At 33.0% G+C, this 22,165-nt stretch overlaps 1 protein-coding gene across 2 annotated transcripts in view; it reads left to right on the top strand.

The window, feature by feature from the left end:
• NR4A3 (nuclear receptor subfamily 4 group A member 3) overlaps window positions 1–12,922 on the top strand; it is a 32,151-nt gene extending 19,229 nt beyond the window's left edge. For both annotated transcript variants that reach the window (XM_074280089.1, XM_074280088.1), the window contains 2 exons: window positions 1,185–1,363; window positions 11,517–12,922. In XM_074280089.1, the coding sequence (XP_074136190.1) occupies window positions 1,185–1,363; window positions 11,517–11,779 (442 nt within the window). In that variant the 3' untranslated portion in view covers window positions 11,780–12,922. The remainder of the gene's footprint in view (window positions 1–1,184; window positions 1,364–11,516) is intronic.
• The last annotated feature ends 9,243 nt before the right edge of the window (window positions 12,923–22,165 follow it).

The following is a 22,165-nucleotide window of genomic DNA, read 5'->3' as shown; positions in this document are numbered from 1 at the left end:
TATAATTATTAAATAAGATAATCTTTGTAAAGCTTTAGCACAGGGTCTGTCACAGAAGGTGCTACATAATAATTCCTTTCATCTTCCCTGTATTTGTTTTAAATTGGAGATCCAAACCATACAAAGTAATACAGTTTGAATAATATAAATACAGCTAAAAGAAAAGTATTAGATATACAAATAAAAGAAAACAAGTTATAATGTGAGAACAGTTTTTTTTAATCAGAAAAAAAAAGAACAGGAAAATACAGAAATATCAATAGAAAGAAACAAAAACAGATCAAGGCAGTAACACTCTGAAAAGCATAGAAGAAAAAGAAAAGAAATTTTATAAGCAATTTTTTAGTGTGTGATTATATTCTGGTACTTATACTGACTTTTTTTTTACAGTCAATTTATATATATTTACATATTTTTAGTGTCTATAACATGATATCTTTATTCTTTAACTTTTTAAGAAGCAAAAAGAAACTATTATAATTATAGATTTTAAATCATCTTTCATAAATTTCATGGTAGTACACATCACTATTTTTCAACAAGTCATGAGTGGGCTCTCAGAGATGATCTATCTAGTTGAATCCCCTAATTTTACAGATAAGGAAACAGGCTCAGAGAGGTTAAATAATTTGCCCAAAGCTCTCCCAGATAATATTTTAATGAACACATTGCAAAATATTTAGTATAGAGTAAAATTTATCTTTTCCTTTATGTCTTTGAGCCAACCTACTCTCATTTAGACATGAGCATTAGCAATTAGAGGCAATATGGTACACTGTGGTGACCTTGGAATATGGAATTAGAAGATCCAAGTTTGTATCATGGTGGTGACACTAGCTGTGTAATTATGGCAAAGCTTACAATACTTCTTCTCTGACCCTTCAGTTTCCTCTTCTGTAAGGCAAAAAATCAATGGGGATGGGGAGAGTGACAACTATTTACCCTCACAGGACTGTTGTAGAGAAAGTATATTGGAAATGTGCTCAAGTTTACTAGTTAACTGGAGACTTTAAATTTCTACCAAGTGTGTCAAAGCTTACTCTGACTAAGAAGCATATTGTTAAACACAAGTGCTTCCATATGTTGGACATGTAAAATTCTAAAGGACACTGTATGGATATTTTAGTGCATATATTTTATTATGTGTATTTATAAAAATACTCCTGAATTACTTTCAATTTCAGATCTAACACAGCTGAAGATAAGTTTGTATTCTGCAATGGACTTGTGCTTCATAGACTTCAGTGCCTTCGTGGATTTGGGGAATGGCTCGACTCAATTAAAGACTTTTCCTTAAATTTACAGAGCCTTAACCTCGACATCCCCGCCTTAGCGTGCTTATCAGCTCTCAGTATGATCACAGGTACATACTTTCTTGTTAATTTTAAATTCTTCAATTCTATTTTCTAGTGCTTTTCATGTTATAGAGACAGGTAGAAATATGAATTTATTTATTATTCAGATTTAGATTGTTAAAACTGAGTTAATCTTTGGATTTTTTTCTGCTTTTTTCCCAATAATATTTTATTTTTCCAAATACATGTAAAGTTAGTTTCTAACATTTATTTATGTAAGATTTTGTGTCCCAAATCTTTTCCCCTTCCTTTCCCTTACCTCTCTCCCCCTTCCCAAGACAGCAAGCAATCTGATATAAGTTATGCATATACAATAATCTTTTGTTTCAAACAAATTGTATTTCTGCCTTTTAGTTTTACTGTCCATAGACTTCACCTCCTGGTATCATGTCCCCCCTCCCCACTGTACAAATATAGGATAGGGAAAAGTTTGAATAGATGTGATTTCTTTTAGATACTTCATATCTTTTCAATTCTACAAATCTTTATTAAACACCATTTATAGTAGTACTTGGGGAAAATGAGAAGTTTAGATAAGACAGGATCCCTACACTAATGAAAAAATACAAATAGAGAAATATAATGTACATAAATACTATGATAAAAATAAGGAGACTTAGTATTGGACATGTTGAGAGTGAGATGCTGGTAGGATATTCAGGAATATCTGTACTATAGCACGCAATTCCAGATTCTGGTTTGGAACTCAAAGACTATAGCTGTAGATGAAGACTTCATTTATGTTCATATGATAGTTGAAATAGAAGAGAATGGAAGTAACTGAAAGAGATTTGAGAGCAGAACTTTGAGAGAGACATACTTTAAATCATCAGAAATAGCAGGAGAGAAATATTTAGACTCATAAGATGATTCAAAGAGTGTGGTGTCTTTAAAAACAAGAGGAAGAGAAAATATCCATAAGATGTATGCACTCACAAGTATCAGATGTTACAAAGAGATCAAGGGGGATGAAGACTGAATGAAAGTCATTGATAGCATATGAGAAAATCACTTCAATAGAGTGGAGAGAAGGGAAATAATGTTATAAGGTTAAAGGGGAGAGTGTAGTAGATAAGGAAGACTAGAGGAATTGGAACATAGACATCTTTTTAAAGAAATTTGATGGTGAAAAGAAAAAAAAAAGAAAAGATGGGGGAGTCATTAAATGGGAATAGAAAAATCAACAGAAGTTTTTCTTTTTAATTAGCATTATTCTTAAAGAATTTTGGAGACCTGAACATGTTTGCTGACAGATCTAGAGAGATTAAAGATAAATGTGTGAGAAAAGAGAAGAGATGATTGCTGGAACAATTCAGTCACTCAATAGTCAATAAAAATTTATAAAGTACCTAAGCACTGTGTTAAAATAAAACAGTCCTTGCCCTTAAGGAGTTCACAATCTAATGGAGAAGATAATAAGCAAACAAATATGTATAAATGAGTCATGTACAAGATAAATAAGAAATTATTTTTAAAAAGAGGAAATGCAGAAATAAGAATTAAGAGAGCCTAGAAGAGTCTTTCTATAGTAAATGGGATTAGTTGGGACTGAAAGGAAGCCAGAGAAGGTAGTAGGTAGTGACGAGCAGAGAACCCATTCCAAGCACGAGAGACAGCTAGAGAAAACGCCAGGAGTCATGAGATGAAGTATCTTGTTCGTATAATAGAGTCTAAAGTCACTGGATTATGTGTGAGAAGAAAGGACAAATAGGAGGAAGTTAGGTTATGAATGGTTTTGAATGCCAAATAGAGGAAATAGGATAGGATGGGTTTAAGGATGCAAATAGAAGGATTCACCATAGCAAAAAGTTTGGTATGCCTCTTCCTGCAGGTAGAAGGAAAGGAAAGAGTAATACTTGAAAAAAATTTTAGAAGTTAGGGGATCAGCTGAGTCACAATTTCCTCACTGAAGTAGGGAGATAAACTAGTTACTCTAGTGTTGGAAATAGAAGAAGATTTGAGGAGAAAGAAAAATACTTAGAACATGAGAGATGCACTCAAAAATTAATATCTAGAAAGATTAGATTAGATTCATTCTACCTGACCAAGGCTGGTATAATTCAGAAAAATGGATGGAATAATACATTGTTTAGATTATTCTTTGAGATTTATAAAACATTTGCATAAGTTATCCTTTTTCATCCTTCACAACAACTCTATGAAGTAGATACATTCTTTAGCAATTAGAGTTATCCAAAGATATCTATAAGTTGCCTCAATAGGTAGCAAGTACTTTAAGCAGAAGTTGGATAATATCTTGTCAGGAATATTGTAAATGGATTCCTATTCAGGTGTAGGTTAACCTATGTGACCTCAGAGGCTCCTTCCAACTGTCATAGGATAATGAGATAGAAAATAATTTAAAAAAAAAAGTTGCCAAGCACTAGCAGAAGTTATGCTCTATAAATGTAGAATAGAAGAAATTTGTTCAATTTCATGGATTTCTCCAGTAATATGAGAGCAAAAATAAAATAATTCAATAGTAGGGGTTACTCAAAAGTGAGAATTAGAAATTTTGGAATGGCAGAAAATCTAGAGGAGAAAACAGGATATTTAAGAGTGTTAGTTCATTCAAGTAGTAAACAATGAAATCAAGTGTGGAAATAAAGGCAAGTGAAATCAGTGGAGGATATGGACAAGGAAAGAAAAGAATGGACCAAAAGTTCTCTTAATAACCAGAGCAGGTTTACTGGTAAGTGAAAGAATGAAAGAAAGATTTGGGAGGAAAGGAGGTAACAGGATGCAGAATAGGAAGTCAGAATTTTAACATTAAGGATCTTAGAAATGAAGATAGTTCCCAGAAACCAGGATAGCCTAAGATATGAGTATGTTTTGCTGAAGAACAATAGAGAAGATTGTGGAATTGAGAAACTATGTAACCATACTATTAGAAGAATCATCAATATAAATATTAAAGTCTCTGAAGATAATGTCAACCAGGTACTAAAGTTAGCGAGGAAGTTGCAAAAAGCACCTGAAGCTCAGTAGATGATGACAGTAATTATAGGGAGAGAGTTATTAGTTCTCATGGATTCTAAAATAGGAAAGGTTATTAACAAAACAAGATAAGGGACTGGTCTGGACATGGCAGTGAAATGAGAAAAGTAATCCAGTCCTGCCCTGGCCTCTTTTCCTATTCCAGTAATCAGAGAAGAGAAAAGGAGAAAGAATAGCTTCCAAAGCACAGAATTGCAAAGGATGTAATTCCTTTAATGGAAAGAAAGTCAAATTTTGATTAAGGAAAAGAAATGGGAGAAATTTTGGAGGAAATTTTCAAGGATATAAGAAAATTTGATAATAGAAAGGGGTAATGTGTAGGAGTAGAACTTGGGAAAAATAAGGCTTATCCTTCATCTGCTATTAATGAGGGAATTCACCACAATAGTTATTTTCAAACTTTTTGAGTCCCCAAACCATTTTGATGAGTGGAATCCCCCACAGACTGTGTGTACTATCGACTCTTATTTGAACTACCAAAAATCTTATTCTAAATTAATGATATATTCTGGTACTGATTTTCATAATGCATTGATGAGATGATGTATAGTTTTAAAATTGAATATGATTAACAAGTGTTAATAAGGTATTAATGCCACATTCAGGGGGAAAAAAACAACAGAACTATGATAATATTATAAATATTTAGACTAAAAGAGACCAGTTCAGAAACTAATTCGAAGGCACATCTATGTACTTCAGTAGGGAAAAACCATTAGACCAGAGAAATGAGCCATATGGTTTTCTGTCTATTTCTTCAGTATAGCTCCACTGTCATTTCAGTCATATTGGCTGAACTCAAATTTTAGGAGGATTTTCCTGGTCTTGTAGAAAATAAGGCTCTACAAAACACTAACAAAGGAGTACAGACTTAGGGTCAGAAAATTAATTTCAAAATAGTGAAATAAATCATTAAAATAAGTCACTTGCATTTTTCTTAAAGATTATTTGTACTTTAAAAAATATTAAAGACAGAAAGGAATTGTTACCCAAATTGTTAATTTCTGAATTGGTTATTTTATTTAATTGATTATTTCACTGTCAAAAAACTCAGGCTATCTTGTCTGCAGCAAGAATGAATGATTCTAAGAATCACAAGAATGCCCTTGTATGGACATTCACACTCTTTTTTACTCTGGTTCTGCTTATCAGCAAGTGAACAAAATACAAGAATGTTAAACTAATTTTCCTTTAAGATAAGAAAATAGTTATTTAAGTAATAGTTTCTTTTTGGGAGAGTATTTCACTCTTATTTGGATCTAAAGAAATTTTTTTTCTTATACTTTTTTCTACAAGTGGTTCACAATATTTCCCAGGTCCAAAGTAGAATCAAAATATATTTGATCACTCTTTGACTATATGGAATCATAGAATTTTGGAATTGGAAGAAACCTTAGAGATCATCTAATCTAACTAGGTCCTTTTATAAATAAGATTACTGAGTTTAAGAGAGATCAAGAGGCCTAAGGTATCATACAGCTCATTAGTGACAAAATGGGACTAGAATCAAGGTGTTCTAACTTCTACTACAGCATTAGTTAGTTCAACACCAAACATAGAGATTGGTCTTTAAGGTCAGAGTCGTGGAAGTATCATTCAGTATTTTAAGATTGTTAAACTATTTCTGTGAACCCAAAATAATTTTTAAAAATAGAAAAGCTCTTTGAAAAGTTAGATAACAGTTTAACATTTCACCACCTCTTTTAAATGACTTTGAAAATTTCTTAGTGATATTGTGAAGTATTGTAGTATGATTGATTAGTCTTCCATATCAGGCCAAGTATTTATTTTGTTATATACTGATTGACCTATATTGATTGACAGGGCATATGCAATTACTTTAAGAAATATGACAGACAACAACTTAACCCCCCAAGTTTTAATTAACATTTTAACATCCACTTTTAAAAATTCTTTGAGAGTAACTGTCTTTTCACCATAGTATTTCACATGTATCTAAAAAACAGAGTCTTTAAGTTAAAACCTTTAGAGTAAAGGCTATAGAGAACTCAAATAACAATTGATCATGGACTTATAGATAATTACATTTCAAACTTTTCTATTTAGTTGGTAAATAGGAGAGTTATATAAATAGTATATGATATTTGAGTTTGATTATAGATTCATCCTATATATTCTCTTTACCCATTATTCAAAGCAAAACAAATATTTGCTAGTTAAGTCAAAATGCCACACACATGAAATAAAAACAAACACTAAGACTTCTAATGTATATATATATATATGTATATATTTGTGTAAAATTAAAGATTTATATTATCTGAGATATAATTAATAGATTGTAAGTAATGAGGAAGAAGATTTTGCCTTAATATAAAATAAGTACTTTTTAATGATTAATTACCCTAAGTTAATATGGATCTGCTTATGAGTTAGTAAGCCCCTTGTCATTGTAAGTGTTAGAGAGGAATCATATACAACTATCTATTAAGAATATCAAGAGGGAGTACTGCATTGGATGGGAGTCTGAAGTATCTGGCCTCAAAACTGCCTTCCAATGCTGAGTATATGATCCAATGATTCTAACACAATTTAATTAATTATTTAAACATTCTTATGAGATATATAGATTTTAATAACTAAAATGTACTATATTGAAATAATGACTAATTAGATTGCAGAGTCTTTGAAGGTAGGGTTTTTTAAGTCTAGAAGAGAGGCATATAATATACATAAGTATGATACAGCAAGTAATTGTGTTACAACAAACATGAGATCAAGACAATATTCTAGAAAAATTTTAGTGGGGAAGGATCACTTAGTGAGAGGGATCAGGAAAGCTTAATAGAGGAAGTGATACATGGAGACTTAAAGGGGAAAAAAATTTAGTAAGTAGGAAAAAAAAGAAATTTTCAGACATAGGATGGAAGGGAGAGCTAATTGGCCTTGTTTTGAAGTAGTCATTTTGAATAAGAGTTTATAAGAGGAATAGTGTAAACTAAATCTGGAAATGTAGAGTAGAGCCAAATTGTGTCATTTTTATTCTTATATTGCCAACATTTAGCACTTTGCACCTAGTAGATATTTAATAACTGTGTGATGAATTGAATTGAAAATCTAGAATTTGTGAATAAAATACCAAAAATAAAAAATATTAGGAGCATGTTTTACTGCAGAATATAGTCATTTAGACTAGCTTATATACTCATGATAGAATTTCAAAATTATTTTCAAATTTGCAATCCAATCCAATTCAGCAAATATATTTTAGCCCCTGCTATGGGCAAGAGACTATTCTATGAGCTACACAGGATACAAGGATATCCTCCCTGAGGACTCCCTGTCCTCAAAGAACCTATTATTTAGTAAAGAAGATAAGTATATAAAAAACAATAATCAAGGAATAATATAAGACCAACAAGAAAGGTATGAATAGTAAGAATCCAATAAACATAGTGTGATGTTTTCCTCAGCAGTGTTCTCAGAAAAAAAAAATCCTGTCCATTAGGTGGTATTTTACCAATTTTTTAAAGAGCATAGTGGTCTAGGCACCTGGGTAGATAAGTTTCTTCCTTTTTTGTATGCAGTGTTCCCTTTGGGAATAGCAGTCAGGGAAGCACGAAATGATTGTGTTTTTTGTGTATAATATTAATCTATCCTCTTTGTGCAAGAGACAGGAATACTAATATTATAGGAATGGTTTATGAGGATCCTATGTCTCATATTTATTGGTCAAGAATCTGATTACACTATTTGATACCTTCCTTATATTCCTAGGATATTTTCTTCCAGGCTTCATGGCCATGGCAGATAAATCATTCAAGATATTCTCACAACAATATAGGAGTATGAACTGGGATAGTAGCAATAGGGATCAAGGTAAAAGATATTATGGAGGTAGAATCAATGTACCCTAATGCTTTAGTGGATGTGATTGTTAAAGAAAATAGAAGAGAGAAAAATGATTCCAGGATTTCAAATCTGTGTAAGTTGGTGAATGAGGATGAATAAGGAAAGGCTTATTGGATAACAACGGAACAAATTTGGTTTGAAATGCTAGTCAAATAAAGTGAAGTGAAAATGTCCAGTAAGCATTTGGAAATGTTGTAGTAGGTCAAGTTTAGGGATCCAAAGGAAAGGTCAAGTCTTAGGGATCCAGATTTAGGAATCATCTATATAGAGGAAACAATTGAATTAAATGGTCTCTGAGAGTCCCAATCAATTCTTAAGAAACTCTGAATCAGGAAACTGCTAAGAGAGACAGAGACAGAGAGACAGAGAAAATTATGGTATAAAAGGGAGGCGTAGGCAATGAAGAAAATTGGAAAGGAATAGTCAGAGAAGTAGGAGGAGAACTGCAAGAATGCAATGTCACAAGAAACAAAAAAGGAGAGAGTAAAAAGAATGAAGTGGTAATCAGTGTTGCAGAAAGGTCAAGAATGATGAAGGCTGAGAAAAAACATTTAGAATTAAAGATAAGAAGACTAGTCACATAGTTGTAGAATACTCCAGGGGTTGGGGTTGTGAGTACATATTAAGAGTTTCATGAAAAAGCTCTTTGAAGTTTGGATGTGAAGAATAAGACAGAAGAATAAGGTCAAAGACAAAGTAATTTCTTTATTTTTAATATAAATGAGACATTATAGTGTAGGCATTAAAAAGAAGGAGCATAGAGATAGAAATTGAAGATGTGAGGAAGAGGGAATGATTGATGGAGTTAAGTCCCAGAGGAGGCGGGTAGTATTGTGATCAAAGGCACATGGAAGGGTTAGCATTTATATGAAAGAATTTGTCGTTTATAAGTAAGGAAAATGAGGATGAAACTGTAGAGAATTTGAAAATGGACAAGAGAGAATCAGAGTAAGCTTACATCACTTGGCCTCTATCTTATAATGAGTGGGGTTAGGGCTTGAGAAGAAAGAAAAAGATTTATTTGGAACAGCTTTGCAGGGAATGAAAAAGAGGGTCAGTGAAATGAATAAAAGGATTTCTAAACAACTGTCAGTCTTACATCCTTCTGTCTTCTCTACTTCCCTCTCTCCCAAATTCCAGAATATAGCATGAATTTTTCTCCTCAAGCTTATTCATACTAAGTGATATTTCTAAGACCATTTAACAGAGTATCAAGGAAAGGGTCCTTTAATTAAAATACTGGTGTTTTTAAAAAGCCTTTGAGAAGGCTATAAAACATGTTAAATCTTCATCATTTTATATTTCTTACTGGAAGCTGAAAACAGTTCTAGATTTATTTTAATTCTTTTTAAAGATAAGCAACATGTTATCAAAATAACAAAGGATGGTTGAGATGTCTTTGGTTTCTAATAAGAGTGTCTTGTGAATTCCTTGTGGAATTCCAGGCCCAGCACTGATAGAGATGGCAGTGAGTATTGATCTCCACTTGAATTCACTGAATAAATAATGGTTGCCATAGTTATTGAGCTTTCACAACTGGTAGGGAAGCAGGGAAAACTCCCAAACACCTTCTGTGAGTTTGGCTATAAGAAGGTTCAATTACAAAATTTCATTATCAATTTGCACCCTAAATTAGTCCTCAAACATTGCTTAGTTTCTTTATGTTGATAATTAACATGAATTCTATTCAAGAAAAAGGAGCATTGTATAATAAGGAAATTGTCACTGAATGTTGGTTATTTTATTATGTGAAAAGGTTGATCTCTGGTTTTTGCTAATCTTATTGGATTAATTTTACAAACTCCTTTATTTATGGAATTTGAATTTGATATTAATGAGACAAAATTTTATCTTGTTCAGTATGAAAAGCACTGGACTTAAATTCAGGAAATCTAAGTTCAAAATCCTAGCCTCCAGACTTACTAGCTATATAACATTTTTTAAATCTCAAACCTTTTTGCATTTTAGTGTCCCTGTCTATAATGTAACAGGGTTAAATAATTATAATAGCTAACATTTATACAGTGCTTAAAGTTTGCAAAGCACTTCATATATGTTATCAGATCCTTATAACAACCTTCTAAGGTAGATGCTTTTATTATTTCCATTTTTAAGATGAGGAAACTGAGGCAAAGAAAGATTAGTTCTCCCAGAATCACATAAATTAACACATCAGTCTGACTCCAAAGCCAGCACTACATTCACAGGGCCAGGGTTCTTAATCCATAAACATATTTTTAAAAACCCAAAACATAATACCTTTAAGGCTAAAATATATGAAGATCATTCTTTGGATTTTTCTGGATCAAAGACACAATAACTATTTACTAAAGAACCAGAACTGGTTGTCCTTAGGTCTATTGCCAGTACATGCTACCTGTTTCACTGTCAGTAAATTCAAAAAAGAAAAATTTGTTCCAGAGTCATTTGTAAATTAAGAATCTACCCAAGAGATGAAAGCTTTATAGGTTAAAATCTAATAAGATTCCACTAACAATCCTTTGGGAAAATGTGTTTGGAATTCACACATATCATTTAACTAAGTTTAACCTGGAAAATTTTTGGATATTTTTTAAACCATTTCAAAGATTAGAAAATTTACTCTGGAATACACAAGAGCCCCTCAGGGTACCTCAAAACCTCAAGTGGTACCCCCATTTTTCTGCCTGCCAACTAATGGAAATTCTTCCTGCTCTCTCCCTAATCTGAACTCAGGATAGTTTCAAATTTCTAAGATCTCCTTTTCAACCTGGATAATATCTTAGTAAATAGACAAAACCTATATTTTCCATGTTTTCCTTTAACAGGTAGAGTAGTGGGAGCTTTAGATGATAAATGAAAACTTTTACCTAACTTCTTATTTTTTTCTAAAAATCAACCACCATGAATAAGGGTACACCTGTACAGTACTCCTAATATTATAGAACTTTGGGGAAATATGTCCAAAGTTTCAACTTGGGATCCTAGGAGCTTATCTTTCCTTGCTATATATACCCCAGAAAATAGGAACATGGATGTTACTAGCTCCTAACTATTGGGTTCTAGAAGAGTTAAGAATAAAAGACTAGTAAGAGGCTTATTATCTGGTCTCTCCATCATCTAGTGGAACAACACAGTGGAAAGAGCCATGGAAAGAACCAGAAGTCCTTGTTCTGCCACTAACTAGTTATGAGACCCTGGATAAGCCTAAATCATCAATAAGATAATAATGATACATTAAAAGGCTTTGATAGAAGAATGGCATGATCAGATATTTACTGAGATTGATTCATCTCTTACTTCTCTCTGCAGAAAGACATGGGTTAAAAGAACCAAAGAAAGTGGAAGAGCTATGCAACAAGATTACAAGTAGTCTGAAAGATCATTTGGCTTTTGGCTGCCAGACTAAAGGACAACCTCTTGAGCCTACAGAACCTAAGGTACGGAGTGCCCTTGCTGACTTACGTTCTCTCTGCACATTGGGACTCCAGCGTATCTTTTACCTGAAACTGGAAGATTTGGTTCCACCCCCTTCTATCATCGACAGGCTGTTTCTGGACACTCTACCCTTCTGAATTTTGAAATTAACCAACGGATCACTCTGTTTTTCTGAGCAGAAAAGCAGATTATTAATCACAGCTAGTATTTCTGCCCTCTTGCTTAACAGAAAAGCAGGTTCAGTATTTAAAAAAAAAAAAAAAAAAAAAAAAAAAAAAGGACTTATTTGCTGGCCCAGTTCCTCAAAAACCTTAAGCCAGAAGACATAACTTCTTATTGTGTTGGGTTGTGTTTTATAGTCCTTTTTTTGTGCGATTTGTTGGGGTTTTCTAAGAAATTGCTAATTGCTAATAAAGCACTTTTGGACAATGCTATCCCAGCAGGAAAAAAAAAGTTAATATGACTGTTTTCAATCTCTTTATGGGAAATAAAGTTGTAGATGCTTTGTATTTAAAACAAGAACAACAAACAGTTGTTTGCCAGGGTAGTATGTGTCTTGTGATTGATACCTTTAGTATATACTTCCTGTATCAAGGGCACATATGTGGTGCAAACTAAACAGAATTTAATTTTTTTTAATTATATGAAATTAAGGATTTCATATAATTCAAATAGAGCAAAAATAATCATGGCTGTTAGCTTCCACATTCAAGTGCCATTTTTAAAGTGCTGTCTTACTAAGTCTTGTTTATTAACTAATTTATTTTAATAAGGAAACTTACTTAAAAAAAAGTCAAGTTTTTTTTTTTAATTACATGCACTAATTTCTACAACAAAGGCTTCACCTAATTGACCTAAAATATTAGACTATGCTGTTCAGGCCAAGGTTTTTTATCTGTCTTCAAGATAGAGTTCAACCACTGCACCACAGATCTATTTATTTGCAAAACAGTCTATTCAGCAGCCTAAGAAATTTGAAAATATGAGACTAAACACATACTGATTTGGAGCCATCATACTAATACAACCAGAGTTTCCCAGACTTGCATTAGTGTGATTTCTAAAGAACATCTATACTTGAAAAACAGAGGGACATTTTGTGATTCATTTGAGCACTTGTTCCCCAGATAAGGAAGTAAATATAAGTAGTAATTGGAGAATACAGGGTGAGCATCAGGGATAGTAAGTTTTGTTTTGGTTTTGGTTTTTAATATAATTTAATCTAGGTTTCAAATTAGTGTTAAAAAGTAAAGGAAAAAAATTTTAAAAATAGAAAAAAATAGACCTGAGACAATTTTTAAGAACAAGCAAGCCTTGTAAAAATCGTATGAATGTAAGTGCTTAGGAAGGCATAGTGAGCGGGCTGCGATTAAACATTCCGTGTTCGTATTCCCTTTTTGTATGTTTATACTGTTGATGCCATATTAATATGAGATACTTTGTTGCATAGTGTTCTTCTTTGTATAAACGTTTGTATGCATGGTATATTGTTATAGCTTTGCCTGTATTTATTGCAGTGACTGCCAGCTCCTGGGAGCTGTGTTACAGAGTAATCAAGTGGGGTGTTCACAGTGGCTTGGATACACCAATTAGAAAACTATAAATATATATATATATATACATAGGACAAGTTATATATACATATATTTATAATGTGTCTTTTTATTAATTAACCATTTGTATAATACATGTCACTTATACATGCAGTTCTTTTATGGTTTATTTGCAGTGACTTTTAAGACAGTCCTTACTGTTTAGCACTTTGATATTACAATCTTGCTCATGTTTTGCTAAATTCAAATAATATTTGAAGATTTTAAGCCTAAAATTCTTTATATTATATGCACTATATCAAGTCAAAATTTCTTTCATTGTTTTGCTAAGGAACAAACTTTGAATGTCAACTTAATGTCACCGTAGCTTTTGTTAGCTTTAAACAATTTTGGCTTTATTCTTTTAAAGAAAAAAAACTATGTTGTTTATATGGAGATTAAATTATACAATCAAACAAATGCCAAATGAATTGCCTATTTGCTGCAAAGAGTAACCTGGATGTCAAGTCATTGTATGATTTGTCATAATCATCTGATATTTTAATCATTTATTATGTTTGTATTTACTTTAATGAAAGGTTATTATCAAGACTTATAGCATGGTCATTAGGAAAACATACTTTTTAATCATTACAGTTAATATTCTCAACTTATCTGAAGATAACATTTAGAAAACAACTATTGCTATCTTCAGATTGTCTGAAGATAAATCTCTAGGACAGTGTTGTTTTTTGCATTAACTTTTAAGCTTATATGCAAACATAATAAACATTATTAAATATCAGGAAAGCTAATGTTTCTTAGTGTCAGACTAAGTTTAAAATGGATTTGAATGAATTGGAAAGTTTTGCATACACACATCATTAATATTCAGAGTGAAATGCTAGCTTCATAACCACTTCATACCAATTGGGCTCAAAATAAAGGGCAAATAAGCTTTCCAGTTTGGGGTTCAGATACTGGTGCTGAGCTGAATGTGGCCAGTATGCTTCAGTCTTCCACAATTATTTTTAACTTCAATATCCTCTGAACTCATCTCGTTCACCTTTATTGATATTGACAGACTTGTTTGTGCAGAATGAATGATCAATGAGAGATCTAGAAAGAAAAAAAAAAAAAAAAAAGACAGCAGATGATTCTTCCCCTTTTTAGAGCTCTCTCAGTGTGAACATGCCTTCAGTAGGCTGAAATCAGGAATATGCCAGCTGTTAAAGGAGAGTGCCTTGCTTTTCTTTCAGAGGACACAAGAGTGTTTCAGAAGTTTCTCTGCTCTTCTAACAGCAGTGATGTGTGTGTGTGTGTATGTGTGTGTGTGTGAGCACGCACGTGTGTTTGTGTTTGTTAACAAGTAGATTGAAATGCTCTTGTACATTAACAATGTAAATTAAAATTATTAAATCAAATTACATTTTATCAGAGGCCCCATGTGTGTTTGAATAACTATTCTCAATATTCTCATGATAGTTTTTAAAAATAATTTGTAGATTTTTTTTGCATTTAAGCCTCAATTTTTTTGAGGAAAGAAGCATGCTTTGAAATGCTAAAAAATAAATATACTCTGAATTAAATATATTAAACTTTACTAATTAAGACTAATTGGAAGGAAAACAAATCTACATTAGTGAAATATCAGAATTATAATATTTTTGAGGAATTTTTTCAAGTATTTATAGAAATTTGAAACAGGCCACCAAAATCCAAGTCTTTAGGAGATAAAAATTATTTGTCTTTATCTCATCAATTGTTTGTAATTTATATTACCAATCTAAAAATGTGTTTTCTTACATAACATATACATTCTCTCTACAATCTTACTTATTCTATTTCTTGCTTAGCAATTTTTTTCTTCACAAAGAGTACAGAGTTAAACTCAAGCCCAGCTTTAGTTCAGAATTTGAATATAAAATCTGAATTAGTGAGGTTTCTCATTAACTATTTACTTCCTTGAGAAGTAGTAGTGGTGTATCAGATAGAAATAGGTTCAAAATCAGGAAGAGCAAAGTTCAAGTCTCATTTCTGTCAGACCTGGGGCAATACACTTTATCTCTTTATCAATCTGAGCAATTTCTTAAACTGTAAGTTTCAGAGGAGATACCAACTTGCTTTGGTAAAGAAAATGTCTTCACCAGAATTGTCTACACCAGGGAAATGTTGGGTCTAGTCCATATCTCTATTTAGTTCATTTTATATATATACATACAAATGTATGTATATATATTAAAAGAGAAGCTCTTAAAATTTTGCATACTTTAGGATCTCATCTAGCTCATATAGTAAGGTATATCTAAGTAATGTTTTTAGGACTGACAGATAAAGCAAGATTCCACATCTGATAATTTCTTTCTACCCTATTGTCTCAATACCTCAGTTTCCTCATCTTTTAAAATATGAACAACATAAAAAGAAAAATCAATGATGTTTGAGACCAACAAATGAAAAATGTTGTACATTACTAATTGGACAAATTGAACACAGACTGAAAGGAACTTTAAGTGGTTGTCTGGCCCATCAGTGATGCTGGTAGACTGACCACAGTTAAATCATTGGAAATAGATGAGAAACTATTCTCTTTTCAAGGCTCTCTGGAGCATATTCTATAGCTGCCCTCAGTCTCCCATTCCAGTATTTCACAGAATTCACTGTGAAGGAATGCTACCTTTTCATCCATATTTTTCCTATGTTGTCTATTAGCCATTGGTATGCCTATTTTAGGGTTCTATTAGCCTTCACTGACCTTCCCTTCTACCCTTGGGGCTCCTCTGAATGATGCTCACACATAGCATTTATGGGGAGATTTTCTAAAAGAGATTCTCCTAAGGCTTCTGATCTTGCTATGTTAACCTCTCCTGGGGCTCTGACTTAGACTCTTGTTCATCACCTGAATACTTATTGACATAATCTCATTTTATAGCTTCAGTTAGCAGTTCTACACTTGTTAGGCAGCTTTACTTTTCCAGAATAGCCTTCTCATATTTTGGTTCTACTTCTCACTGTTCACTAGAAAGTATAGATAAAAAAAAATTTTAACAGGAAGAACCAGTTTTAAGGAGGATCTGTCCAGAATTAAATGGACTCTTTAACATCTAGGTAATCTGAATCAGGAAATAAAGAGACCACCTAGCTTTAGTATCAAAGATTTCTTGATACTGGGAACAAACAAATCTATATCTCAGGGTATGGAAAGAATTTACAGATGAGATTGCAGAGTTGCTGGTGGTAATCTTTGAAAAAAAAATCGCAGAGAATGAGAAAGCTAAAGACTGGTAAATGTCCTGATTTTTAAAAAGAGAAAGAAAATAGATTCTATAAAGTGCAAGCCAGTGAGTTTGATTTTGACTTTGATTCCTGGCAAAAATCTAGCATGCATTATTAAAGGGAAAAACATTTATAAAAGGAAACTGGGATGATGGTAATGATAGGTGACATTTGTATAGCACTTAACATTAACTCATTAGAACTTCCTAATAACCTTGTGAATGATGAATCGATATAAGTTCATTAAAATGAATTTCTAGGGTACTCTAATTTCCTTTTTGGCAGAATTTATGTTAAATCAAGTGAACACTAAGGATATTAGATATACAAATTTCATAGTGTAACCCAATTTCAGAATGGCATTTTACAAATTTTCTTACAATGTTATTATAAACACAATAAGGAAATATGAGCAGGATAATAATAATGGGGTAATTTGGAACTGGCCTAATGGCTGGACCCAAAGATTGATGGCTAATGCATTGCTGCAAACCTAAAGTGAGATATTCAGTGGAGGGGCTCTATATATGGCTCTGTTTTATTTAATTTTTTTTATTGTGATTTCGATGAAGCCATCTATAATATGGGCACCTCTGTAGCACAGTGAATAGAGCACTGGACTGGGGGAGTCAGGAAAACCTGAGTGCAAATCCAACCTCAGACACTTATTAGCTGTATGAGGCTGGGCACATGACTTAACACTGTTTGTCTCAGTCTCCTCATCTGTAAAATTAGCTGGGGAAGAAAATAAATCACTCCAATAATTTTGCCAAGAAAACCCGAAATGCGATTATAAAGAGTCAGACACTATTGAAACAAATTAACAGGTGTCAAGCACTGTGCTAAGTCCTAGGGCTATAAATACAAAACTAAAAACAGTACCTGTCCTCAAGAAGCTTATGTTCTCAGGGAAGACAGCATATAGAAGGTATTGGTAAACAGACAAGATATTGTATTTTAGGAAAGTTATAGGAATCGTGAATACAGACATGGGGTAGTAAATTGACACATCCTATTCAGGAATAATATCAGAGTTGATTTGATTACAGATTCAGAATTAGAACTCATGAGAGAACAGAGGGTGAGGAGAATTCTGGAAAATAAAGTAAATTGTGACTGAAGTCTAAACCTAGATGGAGTTAGTAGGCTACTCAAGCCACTATTAATCAGTACTGTAAGACCCCAAGTAGTTTCAGACTTAGAACTATAGATCTACTACCATCTAGAAGATACACTGATTTGGAGTCAAAAGAACTGAGTTAAGTCATCACTCTGCAATTTACCAGAGCTGGTCAATAAACACAAACTTTCTGAACTTATTTCCTTATTTTTAAATAGGGGGGGAAATCCTTACAGGTTCATCTTACAGGGGTTGTATATGGAAATTGTTTTGTAAAATAGTACATACTTGATAAACTTGGGCTATTATTATTCCATCACTATCATTAAATTTCATTAGTCAATCTCCCATTAGATCTAATAACCGCAAAGCAGTTTCTGAAAGAGATAGTGCATCCATATTTAGCCTACCACTTGAAATGATTTTAGACAGAGAGTTCCAATTAACAGAAAAATTAACAGAAAAAATCAAGAGTATAACTTCTACAAGCAACATTCCATAATTCCTATAATATGTAAATTAAACTATTAAAGAGTTCCTGTGATGCTGTGCTCCCCATTTTCAAAAGGAATGGATACTGCCTGCTGATGACAATTTAAAAGAAAGAATGTCTTATTAGAAGCTTCGTCATTTAAGCCTGACTATAAGATCACCCCTAGGTTGCGCTCAGTATATGTCTTTTTCCAGATGCAAGATAGATGCTAGTCTTTGTTACATAAAAAAGGCATGTGCCCAGACAGTCTTAAACTAGCCAGGAAACAGAGGAAAGAAACATAGAGAATTAAAATGCCTCTCTAAAAATCTAGAGACTATTCTTTAAGATAACTATCACTTCTCTATATGGATATCTTTCTGTGTGCTGATCAACCAATATTCAGAATCATTCTCCATCCTGAGCTATCTAAACATAGTATCCATGAACTCATATTATCCAAGTGATGGAGAATCCACTTAATCTTCAAAATATCCTAATTAAAACTAGTTCTCCCTGATAAATTTCCAGGACAATATAAGAAGAGATATTATTCTATTTAGTGTAAATAATGATGCAGAGAAAAATGTGCCCATGAGATCTTCAAATACCGGAAGATCAGAATGAAATGATAGTATTTAATAGTTTGAAAAGATTATGGTTGTGGGGATTTCAATGAGGAAAAGTACAAAGATATATATTTCCCTTAGTTAATAACTCTATGAAAAGCTATAACCAATCCCACCAGATGGGGCTGGAAGAAAAAGGAATTGCAAAAAGATGAATGTGAAGAGAGAGGGGGAGAAGAGAGAAAGAGAGACAAGGAGGAGGAGGATGAAAGGAGGAAGGGAGAGACAGAGAGAAAGAAAGAGAGATTTTATTATGTACTATGTGCCAGACATTATGCTAGGCAGTGAGGCTATAAATGCAAGCAAGAAGAAAGATAGGACCATCCTTACAAATGTTACATCCTAATTGGGAAAAGATGGTAGATAGCAAAAAAGTGTGGGAATAGTAGACAAGATAGGGAAATTATAAAGAAATTTCTAACACTGTTGGACAATATTTCAAGTTTCAAAACTCACTTCAGGAAACTAACTCAGTATCACAGTACCACGTACAAAATACAACATGAGAAAATCGTTATCAAAGCCAGGGAAATAAAGCCTTATAATTATTCTAGGAATCAGATTTGTTCAACTGACTAGTTCCAATAGGAAAACACAATTCATTCTTTCCTTCCTTCTTTCCCTTGTCGCTCCCTTCTTCTCTCCCACATTCCTCTCCCTCTCTTCTCTCCCTCTGTCCACATGGGATATTATATTCTTATCAGAAGATACTCTGCCCAAAAAAATGTAAATTTTGATTGCTGAAATCTCACATCATATCTTGAGGTTTACTGACTAGATTTCTTTCTCAAGGACCATGCCTTAAACCCAAATCACTCTGCCTCTCATTGATTGGCCAACAATAGGTCTCAGATGGCTCAAAGTGAATGTATATAGCAATTGTTTCTGTTTTGAAATCCTGAAGATCTTTCACTCCTACATTGATTTTTTTAACAAGGTAAAAGAGACCATTCTTTGTTTCACTTCTTACCTAACCTCTATCACTGAATGGGTATTGCTTCAGTAAAACTAACACCTGGGACAGATCTTAGCTTTAAAAGGCCAAGGTCTCCCACTGCATTCAGAGCCATCTCAGTTGTTCCTAGTCTGTCTTGCCTTCTTCAGATAGCTCTGGAGGAAAAGATAAGGCTGGTGACTTTACCCAGCCCACTTTTACTTAAATTCAACTCATTTGCATATTATAGCATTATCTCCCTGATGACAAAATCTCTTCAAGAATGAATCACAAACAACAACAACAACAATAACAGGAACCAGATTAATTCTAGGAATCAGCTTACTGTGAAGTCTTAGTTAATAACATTCTTATTGCCAGGCCTGAGATGGCTGGTATTCTGATACTTATTTGATTTTTCATGAAGCTGATAAATAAGTAAACTGAACTTGACAGTGACTATCTCTTTCCTCTAAAGTGAGTTTCATGAGTCAGTCACTTTTATCCTTTGTGATCCTCATTTGAAAAAATAATAATAATAATATTTCCACTACCTGCCTCACAAGGCTGTTGTGAAGAAAGCATTGTATAAATAAAGCAGCTATCCCTTCTATATCACGATTTCCCCAGCATGGTTTTGATGTATCATGGATCATCATAAGAAATTAAAAGGAAGTTTGGAGAGGAGTTCTGTAGAAGCTGCCGATAACATGCAAAGGTTTGCAGATGACACAGAAATAGTTTAGAAATTCTGGAATGCATGAAATATATGTATAGTATTATATAATGTCAACATAGTTATCCTCTTCCTCTGATATAAAGGAAGGGCCAAAAACTTTTATGTGGATTTTCCAGATTGCAAGGGCACTGAATTCCTAACTCCCGTGATATGAAAGGACTACGTGTATATAAATTGTATAGATAAAGCACTATATAAATGTAGTTTGTATAGTATCATCATTAAAATACTGCTCAAAGACTAGAGTCTCTGACTCAAAGAATTCTCTCTAGCACTGTCTGAACTTTAGACTATTAGGAAGTTTTTTCCCATGTAGAAATATAACTCCATCTCTTTCGTGGTCCCTGGGCACCTGCTGGCAGCTTTTAGTTTTGATGGAATATCTTGCTTGGCACTTTAATCATCATTTTGCTTCATTTGAACCTTTATTGTTGTATCTTCTTTAAAATTATGTTTTACCTTAGTTTTACAATAGTTCTTTTAAGCAAATCTCCCCCAAATGGATCTCTCAACCCAGTCACTTTAAGTGATTTTGGAGGAATCCAGCTCCACATTTAAAATTAATCTTTTTTTTTCACTCTTATTCCATACTGAATGCCCCATAAGTGGCATTCAGCAGTTTAGACCTAAAATTTCCTTTCAAAAGAATAAGAGGTTTTTAGCAAAAAGCAGTTTTTTATATCTAAAACTTTTTGGTGTGTAAATGCACACATAATTTTAAAAATATGCTCTCCAAACTACTAAGCATTCAAATATCAACTAAACTTCCCAAATAGTTTGTGTATTCCAACTATAAAATGAGAAATATGTGAAATTCTATAAACAGATCTATCTATCCCTTAATGCAATCCCTTTCAGTAGTTTAATTTTAGAAAATAAATAGATGGTTTGAACATTTCAATAAGATTTTCTGGAGAGAGGCAAAGTAGTATCTAAGTTATTAGAATTCCATTTATCCTAGTCTGCTCCTAGACTTTTGGAGGAATTGGAGGATGGCTGTGATTTAATTGGAGAAGAGAACTTCCAGTGAGTAAACTCCTTCCATAGATACAGCTTACCAATTCAGTCTTGAAACATTACCTCAGGCACACAGTGAATGTGTCAGAGGAATGACATAACTGGAACCCAAGTTTTCCTGACTCTGAAGCCTGTTCTCTAGGCACTATACCACATGTATCTAGCATTATTATAGATAAACTAGTCAAGGAGGGTCTTTGACATTTTTTTCTAGTTCTTCATAACTTTTCTTTTTTTTTTTTTTCCCTGAGGCTGGGGTTAAGTTACTTGCCCAGGGTCACACAGCTAGGAAGTGTTAAGTGTCTGAGACCAGATTTGAACTCTGGCCCTCCTGAATTCAGGGCTGGTGCTCTATCCGCTGCGCCACCTAGCTGCCCCTCTTCATAACTTTTCAACAATATTCTGTCATCACACATGTTTAGCCTTTATGGGATTGCTTGATGTCTTGAGAAAGGAGGAAGGAGGAGAAGAAGGGAGAAAAAACTAGAACACAAAGTCTTGCAAAAATGAATGTTGAAAACTATCTTCACATGTATTTGGAAAAATAAAATACTCAGGGAAAAAAAGAGATTATTCCCCAAGAGTATCTTAGGGTAAATCTGTTTATATCCTTGTTAGTTACATCATTCCACTTTTCAAATGACAATTTCTTCCTACTTTTTTTGATAGTAAAACACTAATATGTCTCCTAAGCTCTCTCAAAAAAAAAAAAAAAAAAAGAAATGAAAAAAGAAAAAGAAAAGAATCAGTGTCACACCTTCACCATGATAGCTTCTGATCTTTCATGAAGGAAAGAGTTCCAGG

Source organism: Sminthopsis crassicaudata, chromosome 1 (genome assembly GCF_048593235.1).
Source record: "Sminthopsis crassicaudata isolate SCR6 chromosome 1, ASM4859323v1, whole genome shotgun sequence".
NCBI classification, from domain to species: domain Eukaryota; kingdom Metazoa; phylum Chordata; class Mammalia; order Dasyuromorphia; family Dasyuridae; genus Sminthopsis; species Sminthopsis crassicaudata.
The sequence above is the reverse complement of the archived record's forward strand: the minus strand, read 5'-3'. Positions and strand labels throughout refer to the sequence as shown.